Here is an 18622-nt window from a genome sequence, read left to right as displayed (position 1 = left end):
GACGCGTTAACAAAAAAAAAAAATCGGACTGCCGCGCGTAACGCGATCGGCGTGTTCTCCTTGAGCAGATTAGATTCGGCTTGCTTCGCGTGAAGGACAACCCTGCAAACAGCAGAAGGCCGAAAAAAAAAACTTTTCGGGCGTGCGCCCGGTGACGGGAGTTGTTCATTTCTCCTACCTAAATGTTCGCCTACCTGTCTATTTCGCCTACCTATATTTCGCCTACCTAATAAAAATATTGAATAAAAATATTCAATAAAATATTGCCATTTTTCGCCTACCTATAGTTCGCCTACCTAATAAAAAAATTAAATAAAAAGATTCAACAAAAAAACGAAAAAATCGGCGGCAAAAAGTGGCAATACGAAAGGCTCAAGGAGACCCGCCGATCAGCTTCGGTGTTCTTATGGGAACCGGGCCTTCATCCGACGCTCCCTGCCGCGCAATTCGACAGATTAGTGGGTTCGTATTAGGCTGGCCCACCCGAAGTGCGCGCGGTTTCTGTGGTACAGTGAGAGTCCAGATTCAGAGGCCTTACCTCAGAGGGGTCACATTGGGTATTTGAACCCGCGACCCCGAGTGCCGAGTCTAGTCAACTCCTCTACCCTGACCGCTCAGCCACCGAACCAGCTTGTCGGCGGCGATGTCGCAACTCCTCTTGAGCTGCCGTTCGAGAAATCTGGTCCCGAAAAAATGGTAATTTGAGCGGTCTCGAACCCGGGACCTGCTGCTTCCCACATCATGCTCTTAACCACTGAGCCACCGGGACGCCATGGCACCCGCCCTGCCTGCGCTGGTACTCAATCTTCTCTGGATATACCTCCCCAAGCAATTAGTCGCCGAAAAAATTGTGTATACTACCGGTCCCGAACCCGGGACCTACCGCTTCCCACATCATGCTCTTAACCACTGAGCCACCGGGACGCCATGGCACCCGCCTTGCCAGCGCTGGTACCCAATCTTCTCTGGATATACCTCCCCAAGCAATTGGTCGCCGAAAAAATTGTATATATTACCGGTCCCGAACCCGGGACCTGCCGCTTCCCTGCACTTCGGGTGGGCCAGCCTAATACGAACCCACTAATCTGTCGAATTGCGCGGCAGGGAGCGTCGGATGAAGGCCCGGTTCCCATAAGAACACCGAAGCTCCTTGAGACTTTCGTATTGCCACTTTTTGCCGCCGATTTTTTCGTTTTTTTGTTGAATCTTTTATTTAATTTTTTATTAGGTAGGCGAACTATAGGTAGGCGAAAAATGGCAATATTAATTGAATATTTTTATTCAATATATTTATTAGGTAGGCGAAATATAGGTAGGCGTAATAGACAGGTAGGAGAAATGATATAGACTCTCGGTGACCGCTTTGAAAAAAGATTATACTTTTCGGCCGAGCGTCCGTGCACCCGGCCAACAAACTGGAACAATAATAAAATGTCGTGGCCGCATCTGGGAATCGAACCCCGCACCCGGGGTGTTCAAAGCGCGCGCGCGCGCCCCTGTCCCGTACCGAGTCACCGTGCCAATGGATCGCGAGGCAGTCCTGAACAGAACCTTTTCTTTCCCCGGGCGCGGAGATAACCCGACACCTTTTCGCGCGGCGCCGCGGGGCCGGGGTGGAGGGGGTGGGGGAGGGGGTGGGGGTTCTTGGAGGAGCTGCTTCTTGGAGGGCCCTGGGGGTCCTTGGGCGCGCCTCGGCGGCCTGGACCGGCGGCAGGGACACCCCTGAAGCAGACGACGGCAGGGTGCTACTCGTAAAACTATATGGAAGTTGTAAAAAGAGTGGCGGCTCCACCCACCCCTCCCCCCTCCCCTCCCCTCCCCTCCCCTCCCCTCCCCTCCGCTGCCGCTCTCCGCGTTTTTCGGGCAAACAGTGCCTGCACAGTTGCGGACGTGCGTGCGTCATTCCGCCGGCACCTCGCACCAAATGTAAACCGTATAAAATAAAAAGAGGCGGGGCGCGCGCGCGAGTGCGCCTTCTCCTTCTTTCTTCTGCTTTTACGGCCGTGTTTTTGTTTTGTGTGTCTGGTGTTTCTACTCGATTGACAAGAAGCAGAAGCGGCCAGGCGGCAGGAGGAGCTCGCGGGACGGCGTGGGAGATGTGGCAGTGTACAGTCACGCAAAGGCGGAGCGCGGCGAGTCGGCGGTCCTCGCGGCACACACCGAGCGCACCGCGAAGGCGGCAGGGAAAAAAGGGGGGGGGGAATCACGCAAACGGAACAAACGAAGTGAACGAAATGAATGAAATGAACGAAATAAACCCCGTCGGACGGATTGGCGCGACAACTCGGCTTCGCGGTGCCGCCCTCGAGGACCTGAGTGGGAGGGGAGGGGGGGGGAGTCGTCGGCAGCACAACTACTTAGGGGAAGTGAGGCCGGCGCACTTAAAATACTGCAACATTAATTAATAAATTCAGCATTCGGCATCGCGGCGGGGGAGGCGCGTCGAGGGGACGCGCAGGCAGAGATGAGCCGACTCATTTGCTTTCAAATTCTCCACCCTCCTCCCTTCGCTCCCCGATCCACCGCCCGCCCCGCCGCGCGCCGCCGCGTCCTGCCGCGTCTTGCGTCTTGGACGGGTCCACCCTTTCAGCGTCTCGTCCCATCCCCGGTTTTCTGTTTGACAGCCACGATGCTGCAGAGTCATCCCGGCCGTGCTGCCAGCCCCGCCAGCCCCGCCAGCCCCGCCAGCCCCGGCCGGCCCGCGACCGACGCGCTCTAATGAAACGGGATGAAGCTGCTGTGAATTAGCGCGACCGTCTCTCTCGCTCCCTGACGGCGCGCGCCGCGAGTGCGAGAGAGACAAAGCGTCGAAAGCGCTGTCAGGCTGAATCAAAACAGGGCTGCTTCCGCGTCGCTCTGTACTGTCTCTCTCGCACCTCTGTGGGACGCCCCGCGAGTGCGAGAGAGACGGAGCGACGGAAGCGCCGCGCTTCGGACTCGCCCTGCGAGCATGCAGCGTCAGGTTAATGAAGCTAGATGAGGCTGCAGTGTGGCTTGCATGCGACTGGCCATCCCCCCCCCCCGCATTTCCCAGTGTATTCACGCCGCCCTTTGGCCGAACTTCCGCTACCCTTCCCCACCCTTTAGTGCCCCCTTCCCCCTCCCCTATCCGGGCACCTTATTGTGGCTGACAAAAAAATCGGGCGGATCCACACTGACTCGCTCAAAGCCCCCCCGACTGAGAGTCGCTCTGTCTCCCTCGCACCCATGGGGCGGCCCCGTGGGTGCGAGGGAGACAGTGTGCAGCATCAGGCCGCGGCACTGATTCATTGAATAGGGCCGCACAGCGCGGCCGAGGCTCGCCGTGGCCGGATCATCAATCTTCATATTCGCAGCAAGTCGAAAAAAGGGGGGGGGGCGTCCTCGAATCTTGCCCCGAGAGTACTACCTCCGTTTTAAACCCCCACCCCAAGGCACCTGTACTCCATAACAAGATCAAAGTGCTTGCAAAAAATGGGGGTGGGGGAGGAGCGGCCCGCGCGAGCTACCTACCCCCTCCTCGCTCAGCGACGGACTCCTTCAGTGAGGCCAGAGTTTTCGTCTGATTCTCCATAACAAAGTTATGCGGTGCACAGCGGGGGCCGGAATCTTGGCGGCACGGCGCGGCGCGGCGCGGCACGGCACGGTGGATCGCGGCGTCTTGAAAACACTTTGTACTGGCCGGGGCAGGCCGGGGTGGGCCGCGCCGGGGCCGCGCAGGGCTGCCACCGGGCCAACGTGGCAACGTGATAAATGACCACAGGGATGCCAACTTGCCGCAATTTGCCACAAACTTGTCTTCCTCCCCGCGCCGCGCCGCGCCTTGCTGGCAATGCCGGGCCGGCCGGGCCACGCTGGCAAATGAACCCACCCCGTGAGGCCTGCGGGGCCTGCAGCCCTGGACGTGATCTGGCGGAGGTGAGTCGGCAGGCCTGCCCCGCCGAGGGGGGGGGGGAGGGGCCATGAATAGAGAGCCCAAACAGGTGGAACGGAGATACGAAGCAGCAGCCACCAGCCGCGCCAAGCCGCGGCGCTGCGGCGGCGGGGATGAATTTTAAAATTCCCGCGCCGCGCGTCTCCAGTCCTCCCCGGATGCTAATGCGACTTGCGAAGGCTGAGCGGCTGAGTTCCCTCCTTGCCGCCACCGCGTGGGACTCGAACCTCGAACCTGCCAATCTCAAACAAAAGGAGCCCGCTGCCGGATAGGAGCGCAGCCGACCGATTCTGAAGAAGAGTTCTCTCTCTCTCTCTCTCTCTCTCTCTCTCTCTCTCTCTCTCTCTCTCTCTCTCTCTCTCTCTCTCGGTGTGGCGCCACGGAGCGCGGAAACATCCGTCCGGTGAGAATCACAACGCACAAGCCACTTGGGGTGCGGTGGGCGATTACGGTGGTGTACGGCCGGAGCGTGATGGGGGGGCAGAGAGAGAGAGAGAGAAAGGGGGGGGGGGCGGCACAAGGACCGATCCATTGGCATTCAGCAATAGTGGGACGTGGGCCGGCAGGGCCGAAGGGAACCAGGGAAGGCGGCTCCTAGCGTGTGTGTGTGTGTGTGTGTGTGCGCGCGCGCGCGGAGAGCGGCCTCTCGACGCGATTGCAGATAGATCCGAAAGCGATTAAGCGCGGCGCTGCTCGGCATGGTTCGGTTAGGGCACGCGAACCCGCTCAGCGTGCGACTCTGTGTGTGTGTGTGTGTGTGCGCGCGCGTGTGTGTGTGCGTGCGGCGCACAGAGCCATAACGTAAATATAGCGACGCCCCATAAAGCTCACAAGTCGTAATCCTTTGCCATTTGAGTATGCACGAGCGGAGGCTAGGGGAGGGGTGGTGCGGTGGTGGTGGTGGCGGGTCGCTGTCTGCTGACCTCCCCCCCCCTCCGGGGGCGCCCCCCTCCGGTCCCGCCGCTCGCGTGGCGACATAGACATACGGCTGCGGCCATGCGGCCATGCCACGCGGCGGCCCCGAAGAATGCAGGCGAAACCGTTTTCCGATCCGCGACTTTATGGCAAATGCGACAAGACTGATGACGCCGTAACAGTGTAGTGGCGGACGGACATTCCCAGCCGGCTTTTGTTTTTCCCGCCGCTGCTGGCCGTTATTAATTATCATTGTTTCTTTCGTCCGTCGCCGCTGGGATGAGTTGCACTCCGGGCAGCCGGCCGGCCCGACCGCCGCGTGAGTGAGTAGGCAAGAAACTCTGGACGCGTTTTGAGCTCCAGAGTCGCCAGACAGGACTCGAATCGAGCGTGTGACCCCACCAATGGATTCCTCGTTCCGAAAGCAATCCATTGGTGGGGTCACACGCTCGGATCGAGTCCTATTTGGCGACTCTGGAGCTCAAAACGCGTCTAGAGTTTTGTCCACCTCCATCGGTCTTCTTGCTAAGGTCTGCTAAGTGCTGCTCGGTTATACCCAAGTCTCACTCACAACAGAGGCAGCTCACAAGATAACAATTTGGCGAGAGCAGGCGACCTCCTCACCGCGCGGTGCGCGTGCCGCACTGATTGCGGGATCCTCTGCCGAGACGTTTTGAAGACTTCCTTTCCATACCGGGCTGTGTTGCCGACGAGGCTCTCATAACAGTATAACCTCCCCCTCCTCCTCCTTTTTCCTCTGTCGCCGTGCCGCCGGCGAGCCGATGTTGTTGTGCTCGAACGCGATATTGGCAGAGAATCGGATTCCAAAGCCGCACGGGGCGACACAAATCGGTCACCCCGCACCACGCCGCTCTGACAAGCATCATTCTCGCAAATTGTTTATCCTCCTGGCATGGCGCCGCGGACGGGGGGAAAGCCGCTTGATTCGCAGCCTTTACAGTGAATACTTTAGAGTCACTACAGTATACCTCAGTTCCCGTCCTCGTTCTGTGCTAATTGCTCTTGGGGAATGACCCTGACTCGGCCTCCATGGCCTCCTCGGGGTGCTCGGGCCGCTCCTCGGGCCACAATGGCTATTGAGTCAGCCCCGGGTCCGGCAAGGCACGGCAAGGTCAGGGCGCTCGGTTGGTCACACTGCAGCCGCCTTCCCAGAATAGCCAAACTTTGGCACATTTCCTGTCTCCAAGTGGGTCGGCCTGGAGGGCGACCACGGCGGCAAGGCGTTCCCATTGGCGGGCCGGCTAGCCGGACCGCGGTGGCCGAGCGGCGACGCGGTGCTTTGCGTCCGCCAATGGCGTATTAGGCCAGCGCCGAGGTTGTCTCTCTCGCACCGCCGCGGGTAGCCCAGTGAGTGCGAGAGAGACAGCGCTGTTCGGACGCCCTCAATGGGATATTAGGCCAGTGGCGTAGCGCGCCCCGAGGGCCACCAGTAGTGCCGTGCGTCTCTCTCGCGCCCCAACGGCAGCCCCGGGCATTCCCAGAAGTGCGGGAGAGAGAGAGAGAGAGAGAGAGAGAGAGAGAGAGAGAGAGAGAGAGAGAGAGAGAGAGAGAGAGAGAGAGAGAGAGAGAGAGACGCACCCTCCCGGGCTGCAGGCCTTCCGCAACGCAGAGGCCATTATGCACCGCACCGTACCCCAACAGGGGTCAGCGGCGAACGACCAAATTCCAAACCGCGAGGACCAATAGCTCGTGAACGGCGAGCATCGAGAGGAACCTAATTTGCCACTTGTGCTCCCCAAACTATCGATAGTTTCCTTAGTTCGTTAAGTGACTGGCCGGAGAGTGACCGAAAGTTCTGGCTTTGCCGTTGGTGGATCCGTTCGTTTCATTTTCAGAGCGTGAGAGACTCTTGTACAGATCAGGAAGCGAGTCTCGGTCGGCGGCGAGGCTCTCTAGGCGAGGCCCCGAAGCCCCTGCGGTGCGTGGGATGGGCCGGCCCGCACGACGCGCGCGGCAGCGCGTTGCCTAGCGCCACGGCGCGCGGCCCGGACCGAGCTGGCGACTGCGACTCCGAATGACTGCTTCATTCAAAACATGCAGCCCGGGCTCAAAAGGTGGGTGGCGTTGACGGCAGCGCGAGGAAAGTCAGTCGAGAGCAGAGCGGCGCCCGCTTTTTAATCGGGGGCTCTCTGGCGGCATCCACTGCCTGCCACGGCCTGCCAGGTGACAGCAGTGGCTCCGGCAAATTTATGGGCGCTACGTCTCGGCTGCGCCACTACGCCCTCCGCAGGCTGGGCTGTCTTAGCGCTCCAAGCCCGGCTGATGTTCGCAAGGCTCGGTATATTGCCCGCGTGGGACCGCGCTGCCTGCCCTGCAAACTGATTCTGAGCGGGACGTCTCTCTCTCGCTCTCTCCCTCTCTCTCTCGCACTCGTGGGGGCGCTCCGCGTGGGTGCGAGAGAGACCGACCCGCCCGGCCTTGACGCAAGGGCCCTGGACACCTGTCGCGGGCTTGCCAATAACAGGAAAGTGATTTCCGAATGTTGCGCGGAGTTGCCGCAGGGTGGCTGGCTGACACGTCGCTTCCCAAACTACCCTCCGAGGCGACAAAAAATTCTTTTTTAAGAGAGAGCGTCTGCATGGCCGCTCCTGATTACTAGAAGAGAGACAGCCAATCCTTGCCAGCAAGGTGGCGCAGACGAGGCGCCTCTCAACACGCAGCCAAATCACCGAGCCACGAGTCGCGCCGCTCAGGGCCGCAATCCCATCTGACTGGCGGACTGGGCGGGCTGGGCGGGCTGCCTGTTGACTGATGCGGCCATTTACTCGTCCGCGAGGACCTCCACGTCCTCGACGGTCTCGCCAGAGTCGCCGGTCGCCGGGAATCCCATTTGATCCCCTTTTTCGCGTCACCGCGCGATAAGGAATCCTTCTCCTCTTTTCCGATTTTTTTTGTCCTTTTTTTTTCTCTCCTCCCGCGCAACTTTGGCGGTTGACCCGGACTGGACTCGGCTGGGGACTTCCCGGCGCGTCCCCTCCCTCCCCCGCAAGCCGCAGGGGAACCCAGGGGAACCCGGCCTCGCCACTCTAGGGCGGGGCGGGGCGGGGCGGGGCGGGGCGGGGCGGGTTTCATACGCGTGAAATGGGGATGAGACTCGGCGAAGCCTCGGCAAACTTTGGCAGGGCGGTGGGGTATTCCGCGATGAGGGGGCAGATTGAGTGAGAGAATATTAGAGAGAGAGGGAGACAGCGTGGCGGAGGCCGGGGCCAGGCCGGGGCCAGGCTGTGGTATGATCACCGGAAATGAGTGAGGGAGACGGAAAGTGATTGAAGGCGCGGCAGTCGGATTCCGGAGCGGGAGGCCTCTCTCGGTCTCTCTCGCACTCGTGGGTCGTCCTCCTAATGACTCCTGATACTCTTTCGAGAATGAATTCGGCCCTAAACAGTCTTTTTTCTAGCCAAAAACTGGAATTATTTGAGCCTGCGCCGGAGAGGTAGGCAACCCACCGTCCACCCGGACCAAGGGTCCGTCTGTCCAGGCCCTTGCCTTGCCCTAGAGATTTACTTCGAGTCCGGCTGACCGCAGAGGATCAACTTCCTTGATATAAGTTTCGGCGGAGTCGTCGCCGTCGCCGACGTGTAAGAGGCTGCCAACAGAGTCCCGGTGGGGGCACGAGTCGTTCCAACTCCACATCCACCGGCGGTGCGAATTAGATGATCCATTTAAATTACGCCTATTCTCCGCGTTTCCCTCCGACGCAGGCCACGCCCCGCAACGCCCCGCCACGCCACGCCACTCACGCGCGTGTGTGTGTACACATGCGTCACGGCAGTCAGGGCTGGCAGACAGCTTGCTCAGGCGGGGCAGGCAGGCGGTGGAGCGAGCCAGCGGCGTGCCAGTGCGCCAGCGCGCCAGCAGGCAGGTTAGTTATCCCATCCGTCAAGTCGGAAAGGGAGCCGCGGTGCTCTGTTCTCTCTCCCCCTACCCCCTCTCTCTTGCTTCGAATCCCACATCCTGGCCCGACCTCTCCGGGTTCGCCTTGCAAGGCTACCGACTGACGGAAGTCTCGATACGTTTTCCGTCGTCCTGTGACTATGGGGTGGACGGATGTTGGGTAGTCAGGCTTTCTTGATGTTGATCTGAGATCTCCTCATTGTTTTGCGTGCCCGCTTAAATATCTGTACTATTGAACTGGGCTGCAGTAATCCCAAAATTTTTGATAGTTAATATGTTATGTTTTAATAAAGAATCTTAGGAGTGTTCAGGATAAGAAATGATGAAACTTAAGGAATTTGTAAGAAACGTTTATTGAGGTGAAGGAATAACTTATCTAGTATTAAACATTTACCTTAAATATCCTTACCAAGTGCTTTAGGTTATTCACATATGGACTAGCTCACATACTTATTAATATACAATGTTAGAGTACAATACTTTACAAATAAAATATCTGTATGGTTCTATTTACAGTGATGCATTACAAACAATTTTTTTTTTACAAATAAAGCACATTTAGAAAAAAATTTCATTTTGAAGGAGCTAATACTTGTAACAAACAAAAACAATAGCAAAAGACAGCCATCTTGTTTCCATCCTAAAAAGAAAATCAATAAAAATCAATATGTAAGAAATAAAAATAACATTTTATAGTGGCTAAGAGCATCCACTGAACAGCTTTGTTCGAGATTGACATTTCAATAAAGAGACATTAACAGAACTGTCAGTCTAACTTTGGAAACAAAATGGCCTCAAGACAATTTAGGCCTGCAATCTTATAGAAATCGCAAAAAAAAGGATAACATATACATATAATAAGGACAAGAATTAGGACTGATCACATTTGTAGTTTGTACCCAAAATAAATATATTACATAATGATTTTTAAGAGAGTTACTCAGCATTTGTATAAAACCAACTCCATAGCACAGAATTGCACTCTACAATAATTACTCTGAGCAACGAGGAAAATATATAATGTATGGCCACATAATCAACTATGCGCCTAGAAAAGTGGAGGGTGCCGAACTCATGAGGCGACAGTTCAATTGCATTTTAATCACCGTGTAGTCTAATCGAGCACCAATAAAATCATTTCTTGCATCTGACTATATCATCAACAGAGTGAAACCAAACACTGACATAGAGAAGGAAGGTATGCGTTTCTTGGGTATGGTAACAACAAAATGGGCATACCTCGAGATATGCTCTACATAAACTATAACTAGCATCTGAGCACAGAAGTACCCTTAATTTAAGTGAGGGAAAAGGGAGGGGGTGGTTTCAAACAACAAAACAAAAATAAAAAAGAACTAAAGACAAAAGAAACAAGTGTACGACGGAAATGCTCCTCTAACAGTGAGCGTAAAGTATCCCACCCCAAGGGAACAAGGGAAGAATATAAGAGATCACAGACTTCGCAGCACGCTCCGAGTCGCGCTGACACGACACCCAAGTTGCACAAAAATATACAAAATTCAACACCTCTACATCCAGACGCCGCAGCACTCTCACGCCGATATATCCTTCTTTGGTCTCGGGTACATCACACATCGCCACAACGGCACACACACAGACACACACACACATACAGGTCGACGGCACACTCTCACTCACTCCACCCACGCCAGCCCGAAACAAGCCCAATCAGACGCCGTCTCGATCTTCAAATCCACCGACCCGATGTTTGATTGATGCCATCCCGAGTTGCGAAAACGGCGCAAAAGTCCACAACAATAATTAACACATTTCTAGCATTTTTTTTAAGAATAAAAAATTTGACGTGAAAGATGAAAACAAAGTCTACCAGTCTCTAACGTCTAGTTTTCGGAGACCTCCTCCCAAACAGTGTCGGTAACAACCTTGCTCATTGTAAAAACAATTTAGGACTTCTTTTTGCTCTATGCGTAAAGGTTGCCACTGCCACCGCTCTAGAGGCACAGCACCCTGACGTCTCGGGTTGGTGGAACGGGGCGTGTGGCGTCGACCTCGAGCCCCTGAGCCCTCGCGGCGACCTCGCGGCCTCGCGGGCCTACCGTGACTAGAGCTAGAAAAACAGCCCCCAGCATCTAGGACAGCACCATGTCGTCGGACAGCGCGGACAGCCGCGAGTGCGGGTCGCGACTGCGCCCGGAACTGTGTCCGGACCCGGAGCCGCGGCCGCCGGAGGTGTTGTTGCTGTAGCCGGAGTCGGAGTCGTGGCTGGCGCTGGGCCGGAAGGTGGACATGTGCTGCATCTGCTGCATCTGCTGCATTTGCTGCATCTGCTGGAGCTGGCCCAGCACGGGCACCGACTCGTAGGGGTTCACCAGCCCGGGGCTCTCGTACAGGTGCGCCTGCTGGTTGGAGGCGTGCGCGTGCTGCGCGGGCGGCGGCAGCAGGTACGGCAGCCTGGAACGCAGAGAAGGGCAGGTTAATGGATGGCCGCGGGTTCGAAACCTCGGTTGGATTTTTTTTTGCGGCCGGGCCTTACCTGTGCGCCACTGCGGGCACGGGCGGCGGTGCCTGCTGGCCTCGGAGCGACCCCCTGCCCGGGCCTCTCGCCGGCGGCCTCGTCGTCTGCCTGCCGCCGTGGCTGGCGGCGTGGCTGGCGGCGTGGTTGGCGGCGTGGTTGGTGGCGTGGCCGGGGCCGTGGCTGGGGTACATCTGCAGCAGCGTGTCCAGCAGCATGCCCTCGTGGAAGTCGGAGCCCTCCGCGACGGCCGTCCTGCCGGCCTGCTTCATCTGCAGCGCCTGAAGCTGCTGTTGCTGCTGCTGCAGGTGGCGACGGCCGCGCCGCCGGTCCAGAGACCTGCCGCGCCGCGGGTCGGACGCCGAGCTGTGGCTGCGCGGCACCCTCTGCGTCAGGAACCTGGAGGGCAAGCGGAAGCAAGCGGGCGCCGTCAGAGGGACAGTCGGACAACTACGCTTAAAGAAAGTTCGGTTGCAGTGTACCCACCCTCTCCGGTCGTCGGCGTCGGACGAGTCCACGTCCCTGCAGAGGTCGCCGCCGTTGGGCTGCGGCGCCGCGCACCGCTGCTCCGCCGCCAGCCGCTCCGCGGCGACGCGGTCGCCCTCGCCGACGCTCAGCTCGTCCTCGGCGAACTCGTCCTCGCTGGCGGGGCCGGTCAGGGACCGCCGGCGGCCGCGGCCGGGCCGTCCGGGCCCCAGGCCCGCCACGCAGTCCGACTCGTCCTCGTCCTCCTCCTCGGAGCCCGGCCGCGACCCGGACAGCTCCTCGTACACGGGGTTGTACAGGTCCAGGTCGGCCTCCTCGCCGACGGGCCCGGGACCGGCCGGCCCCGCGCGACCGTTGCCCAGCATGTAGACGGAGGGCGGCACGCCGCGGACACCGAGGCCCTGGCCGTGGCCCTGGCCGTGGCCCAGCGGGTACGGCCCGTCCACCGTCAGCATCTGCAACAACAACAAAAGGCCCCCGTCAACAACAACAACAAACAGCGGGACTCCTGTTCGGAGACGGAATGCATTATTCGCAGAGCCAACAAATTGCGACGCCCCCTCCCACCCTCACGGCAGCAAGAGGGCCAACTTTACCAATAGAGAACTAACAAACAGCACCGAGTGCGGGGCGCGGCGGGGCGTGGCGAGGCGGGGCGCGCCTGACGGAGAGGGTGGCCGACCCGCACCGCGCCGTCCCGTCACGTGAAACACAACACGGTACCGACTGCGCGCGGCCCGCGCGGCCGGCACTCGGTGTGCGAGAGAGACGGCGGCCCTGGCCGTCGCTGTGCGGGAGAGAGAGAGAGAGAGAGGAGCGGGGCTGCTCATTGTGGGCCGCGGCATGGCCAATGTGGCGGCTGCAACAAGTGGCCCCGGACGGCTCGGCCCCGGACTTGCCGCCAGTGTGGTGGTCCACTGGCCGGCCGAGCCAAGTGTGGCCGTGTTCCGCCGACAATCACGTCCGCCGCTCCTCCATGCTCCCCGCCATGCTGTACGCCATGCTGCCTCTCGGCACGAACCGGCCGTCGTCGGAGTACCCACGCCACTTGGCGGGTACTGCTACTCGAGCCCGCCGCGCTGACTTCGAGGAAGGACAGTTCCGTGTGTGTGTGTGTGTGTGAGTAAGAGAGGGTGGGGGTGACTTCTTGCCTAACTACCGGGCGCTCAGACGACACAGCGCGCGCGAGTACCGTCCAAAGAGTGTCCCAAGTACACCATTGTGCAATGCAAAGGCCATAAAAGCGGGACGGCCGAGTCGGTGCTTGTAAGTACGACACACACACACATACACAGACGCACACACGTGGTGTTTCCCGGGAACCCGCTCGAGTGCGCCAAGTTTAGCGTACCCGTGTGAGTGTGTGTGTGCGTGTGACCGTAGCCAGAGTCACAGGTGCAGCCTGGCCCAGGGCGCCCAGGGCACGGCCGCAGCCCGGCCGGAGGGCCGGAGCCGATACAAGCCGCTGCAAGTCGTCTCGACGCGGCAAGTTCGGCGAGGCTCAGGCAGCGCCACGCCCGTAACGCTCAAGCAAGGCAGCGTGGAGCCGAGCAAGGCGGGGTCGGGCCCCGTGCAACAGCTGCAGAGACTACACCCTGCTGCACCTGGAGGACCTGGACTTTGGGTAAAGCCCCTCCACGCCACCCCACCACGACAGCGTCCCCCGGGGGAAACATGCCGCTCTCTCTCTCTCTCTCTCTCTCTCTCTCTCTCTCTCTCTCTCTCTCTCTCTCGTGCACACACACACTGTGTGCCGAGGCCCCGCGACCGGCCGCCCTGTCAGCCTGATGGACCGCTCGCTGCGTCGCCGTTCGCTTTGAATGGAGCGCTGACGTCACCACGTCGTCGTTGACGGGCTCCCGGCTCGGCCGCGCCGGACCGCGGCGTGGACCCTCGAACGCCAAACTCGAAACTCGCGATGCGCGCTTTACATCTTAATCCGCGCGCGCGATTTGAAAATCCGTCTGAAAGTTGCGGCCGCGTCGGCAAGAGCGTAGTATGGTGTCCGTCTATCCGTCGCTTAGCGTGGTGGTAGTGCTCTCCGTCTCTCTCGCAGCCACGCGGCGTCCCGTACGAGTGAGGGAGACACAGACAGCCTGCGAGGGGGTCGGAGGCGGCCACCGCAATTCCAGCGCTGGCCGGGCGGGCCGGGCGGGCCTAGAGGCGCCCTGGCCCGGGCCTTGGACTAGCCGAGCGGCCGTGGTTAGTATTCCCAGAACCTCGCTCCACTCTCGGCTCGGCTTGGCTCGGCTAGAAAGGCCGACGGAAAACTAAACCCCGACCGAAGCCGAAGCCCAGCGCGTGCGAGCGTCTTCAGCGAGTTTCAATTAACATCGGCCAGTGGACACGACAGAGTCCGAGAAAGAGAGAGAGAGAGAGAGAGAGAGAGAGAGAGAGAGAGAGAGAGGAGAGAGAGAGAGAGAGAGAAAGCGAGGGATCCACTCCACTCCACCACTGTGACCGTGACCACGACGGAATGCCGGAGGGTAGCCATGCACGCCCCGGGCAGCACCGTCCTTGGTTCAGTCGGGGGTCCGGCACGCCGATACGCCGAGTCCAGCCTCCCCCTCCCCCTCTCCCTCCCCATCCCGACTCACTCACAGGGAAACAAAGTCCTTCCGCTTTGGACGCCGACTCGCGAATGCAGGGCACATGCCGCGGCGCATGCACAACACCCACCAGGGACTCGCACGCGACGCGGTGCGGACGCGTGGACTCCGACCTCGAACCGCGGCGGGCGTCCGGCCAGAGGCTCGTTCTGCTGCGAAGGGGAGGGGAGGGGGGTCTTATCAGGCCTACATACTCGACTGAGCCCTCCTCGATTTCTACTCGACGTCGACGAGGACGAGGAGGGCGAGGGGCCGCCCCGCCCCGCCCCACCCCGATGGGCCCAATCTCGGCACCGGCCTGCTTCAAATAGCCACGTCCAGCTGGGCCCGGCTGGCCTCGAAACTGGACGCGCTGGAGCCTGGACTGGAGCCTGGAGCGCGCTGGCCTGGCCGGGGCCGCCGTCTCTTCGATCAACACGGAAGCTGCGCCGCTGCTACGCTGCCCGGGCGAATTGAGAGGCAACGCCGAGAGAGAACGCATGACGGATTTCCCCTGCCGCCGTGTGCCCGGTCCGGCCCGCCGGCCGTCCCTCTCGCCCCCCACGCAACGCGCCGCGAGTGCGAGAGAGGCAGCGCCACGCCTCGGAATCCAGTCAGCAGTCCCGCCCGAGCAATCCAAACAAAACAGAAAACAATTCGTCCCTTTCCTCCTTGCTGCCGGGCTGCGCTGCGCTACTGCGCGAGGCATCTGCCTTCTCTCTCGCACAGCAGCGTGCCGCCGTCCTCGCCGTCTCACTCGGCGCACTACAGCGCGTAGCCAGCCCGGCCCCGAGGTCCTACCCGTAAAAACCACGTCTCCCACACGTTAAAAATAACAGCAACAAACGACAATGACGACACTGTCAAAGGAAAGAGGAGAGTCCGCCGAAGGCGGCAAGCGAACCGGAATGCGTTCGAGCGATACAACGCCCCTCCCCGCTCTCTCTCCCACTCGTTATTAACGCCACACTAAATCCCCTTTCTTTATCGCGACTAATAATTCTGCCGCCCTTTGACGCGGAACGCGGACCGAGAAATGTGAGAGAGAACGCCGCCATTTTGGCCGCCGATTCCGCCGCTCCTCAAACAATCGCTTCGCCGCGGAGGAGAGAGGAGAGAGAGAGAGAGAGAGAGAGAGAGAGAGAGAGAGAGAGAGAGAGAGAGAGAGAGAGAGAGAGAGAGAGAGAGAGAGAGAGAGAGAGATGGCCCACCTCCATGGGGGGTCCGGGCCGGGGCAGAGGCCTGGCGTTGGGCCGCGGCCCCAGTCCGAGGCCGGGGCCGAGCGCCTGGCTGAGGCCGAGCCGAGGCCGCATGTTGGTGAGGTCCTCGTAGATGACGGTGTTGCCGTTGGCCTCGCAGCGCGGCGCCGGCGACGTCTTGCAGGGCAGGAAGCTCTGCATCTTCCGCTTGTGCCTGCAACAACAACAACACCAGGGGGTTAGAGAGGCAGCAGCAACAACAACATCGGCGCGGTAGACAGACAGAGGTCAAAAACAACAACACCCGGGGGTTAGAGAGGCAGCAGCAACAACAACATCGGCGTGGTAGAGAGACAGCGACGGACGCTGCGGCGCGCTGGCGGGCGGGGAGCGCCTGCGAAGCGGAGGGTAGGCCACGCGCTCCACAGGGCTGCGCGGCGGGCCGGCCCGGCCAGCACGGCGTTGAGGGCCTCGCGACGCGCCTCGCGCGGCAGGCAGGCCAGCGACCCGCATACTTGGAGCGCCTCTCTCCGATAGGCAGGTGCCAGCAGTCACGGCTGGGCCTCGGGCTGGGCCTTGCGCACGGTTATGCACCCCAAGCTCCAAACTTGAAATTCCAAAGTACCGCGCGCCGTGGAGCGCCGTGGAGGCGGCGGTCGCGAAAAGGAGCCCGGCGAAAGTGCCTGCAAATTTCATAAGGCCCCACCCCGCACCCGTGCCCGGTACCCTTCCCACCACCAGGCCTCCCGATCGGGTCGGCTAGCGTTCATTCACCGCGCCACTGCCAGGGCGGGCCGAGGCAGGCACGCCTGGGCACGCCCCGTCCGACGAGGGTTACTCTCACGTTTCCGCGGACTGCACGTGTGTTTGTGAAAATGTGTGTGTGCGAGTCTGTTTACGCTGCGGACATATACGATTAGCGGGGCCCCTGTGTGCCGCCGCACGTGACGGGACTGGGGGAGGGAGAGAGAAAGGCCCCGGTGCACCGCGCAGCGAGTGCGAGCGAGACAGAGAGCGACCCGCACGCCGCCGCCGGCCCACCCCCGTCTTATTATCACCTGGCAAGCAGCACAATGAGGTCAAGTTAGCGTCCGCCAGACCCCCTACCTACCCCCGCCCCCGGGCCCCGGGGCCACCCCGACGACCCCGCCGGCGGCCCCCGGGGACCTCGCAGGGCTTTATCCGCAGAACACGACCGGACCCAAAGCCACTATTCGCAGTCGCAGCGAGACAGCGACAGTAAACTGCAGGTAATTGGAGCCGGAGGCAGGCAGAGGCCGGCAAGGCGGGCGGGGCGGGGCGGGCGGCGGGGCGGGGCGGGGCGGGCCGTCTGCCGCGCGGACCCCCTTTCACGGCGCTCCCCACCACCACCACCGCCACCACCAATCAAGGCCAGGTAGTTGGCCGTTTCAGACGGACACTTCAAATTCAAAACTAGGGCGCCGCTCTGCTGCGCTCTGCCCCGATTGGCGCGGACGGACGTGGCCGACTTGGCTGCTGGACCTGACGGAAATGACTGTTTTCAGACACAATAAAAGGCAGGGCCAATGAAAGAGGGTGGAGAGGAAAGGAGGGGGGGGGCAAAAGATTAATGTCAGCATAAAAGAAAACACTGGGAAAAAAAAATGAAAAAGGAAGCAGGGCCATAGCACTGTTTCCCCGCCCAAAGTACCGCCTTTGGGTTCCACCATCATGGGAAAAAGGGCCATTTTTCCAAAAGAACCGCCTTGGGAACCCGGCGGTACCATTTTCCCTGGCCCAGGTGTGTTTGGGTCCATTTTTTTGCCCAAACCAAACAGGGGGGCCCCCTTCCAAAATTTTCAATCAAATTGATTCGGGGAAATCCGGGCAGGGGTTTTTTTTGCGCAAACGCAAACAGCCCCTTCGATTTTAATTTCCGAAAATCCGGCAAATTTTTTTCCCTTTCCTTTTGCGCAAGCAGGCGGGCCAAAAAACCCCCCCCCGGGGTAGCCGGGCCGGGCATGGCGAACAAGGCGCGTCGTGTCGCGCTCGCGCAGCCGGCACACCCTTCAGGCGTTCGTCCACTGTGCATGGCCATGGCGTGCGCACACCGTGCCCCTCGCCGCTCCGCTACACTGCCAGCACGGCCAGCGCGGCCGGCAGGGCATCGCGTGTGACTTGCGCTTTCAAATGAATTGCCAACAAGACTCCGTGCGCCGCGGGCGGGGCGGGGCGGGGCGGGGCGGGGCGGGGCGGGGCCCTTTAATGGAAGGGTCATCCTCGCAGGAATGTGCGATGAGAAAGGGACCCCCTCTGCCTGCCCTCCGCCCCTCCGACTGGACTTCCAGTGTACTCGCCGGCCGCGCACAACAGCAGCGGCGCAGAAAACAAACAGGGAACCCGAGGCGGTGCGTCCGAACGGTGAAAGTGGGGGACGGTGCGGGACACATGTGGCTTTTGCATGTCGCGGCGTCTCTCTCGCACTCGCGCGGCGTCCCGCGAGGGGGTGCGAGAGAGACGGGCGGACGCCTTGACACGTCCCCGGGGAAGGATCAGGAGGGCCGGGCCGCTGGACGCTCGGCTGGACGTCCTGGATGAGGGTCAGCCCTGCCGGCCTGCCCAGCCCTGCCCAGGGCCTGGCCTGCGCCCTACTTCATTATTGCTTCCCGCCGTCCCACAATGCGTGTATTGCGTAGGGCGAAGGGCAGAGGGCCGAGGGAGGCGGAGGACGCCACGAGGAGCAGCGCCACCCTGGCTGGACCAGACTCTGGACGCACAGAAGCAGCCAAGCAGCGGCAGCACAGCCAGGTCTTTGCAAACAACGAGCCGCCTATCGGCCAGGACAGAGTCTCTCTCCTACACACACACGCACGCACAAAAGAGCTCGTACATATTACTTCCGAATGAACATGTCCAGGCCCAGGCAGCGCCCCGCCCGCGCTGTTCTATTCGGGCCAGTACGCAGTGGTCGGCAGGGGATCCCGTATAGTAGTCCCGGGCAAAGGTCGGCACGCGAAACACACGCAGCAGCAACAACAACAAAAACATGAACTAGTCGTAGGAAGCGAATAAAACGTATTATAGTGGCGGTGGCCAGCCAACGGGATTATCAGTCAGAAAGGCACACGCACGTGTTAATACGCACACGCGC

General features: G+C 60.3%; 1 protein-coding gene across 1 annotated transcript in view; it reads right to left on the bottom strand.

The window, feature by feature from the left end:
- Window positions 1-9077: 9077 nt before the first annotated feature.
- The window catches only part of LOC117640495, a 106217-nt gene continuing 96672 nt past the window's right edge, over window positions 9078-18622 (bottom strand). Inside the window, exons 5-8 of the mRNA XM_034377013.1 lie at window positions 15523-15724; window positions 11724-11782; window positions 11259-11636; window positions 9078-11176 (exon numbers count right to left, since the gene is read on the bottom strand). Coding sequence (XP_034232904.1) covers window positions 10855-11176; window positions 11259-11636; window positions 11724-11782; window positions 15523-15724 — 961 coding nt within the window. The 3' untranslated portion in view covers window positions 9078-10854. The remainder of the gene's footprint in view (window positions 11177-11258; window positions 11637-11723; window positions 11783-15522; window positions 15725-18622) is intronic.

Source organism: Thrips palmi, unplaced genomic scaffold (assembly GCF_012932325.1).
Source record: "Thrips palmi isolate BJ-2018 unplaced genomic scaffold, TpBJ-2018v1 HiC_scaffold_12, whole genome shotgun sequence".
NCBI lineage: Eukaryota > Metazoa > Arthropoda > Insecta > Thysanoptera > Thripidae > Thrips > Thrips palmi.
This window is presented reverse-complemented; position numbering and strand designations above follow the sequence as displayed.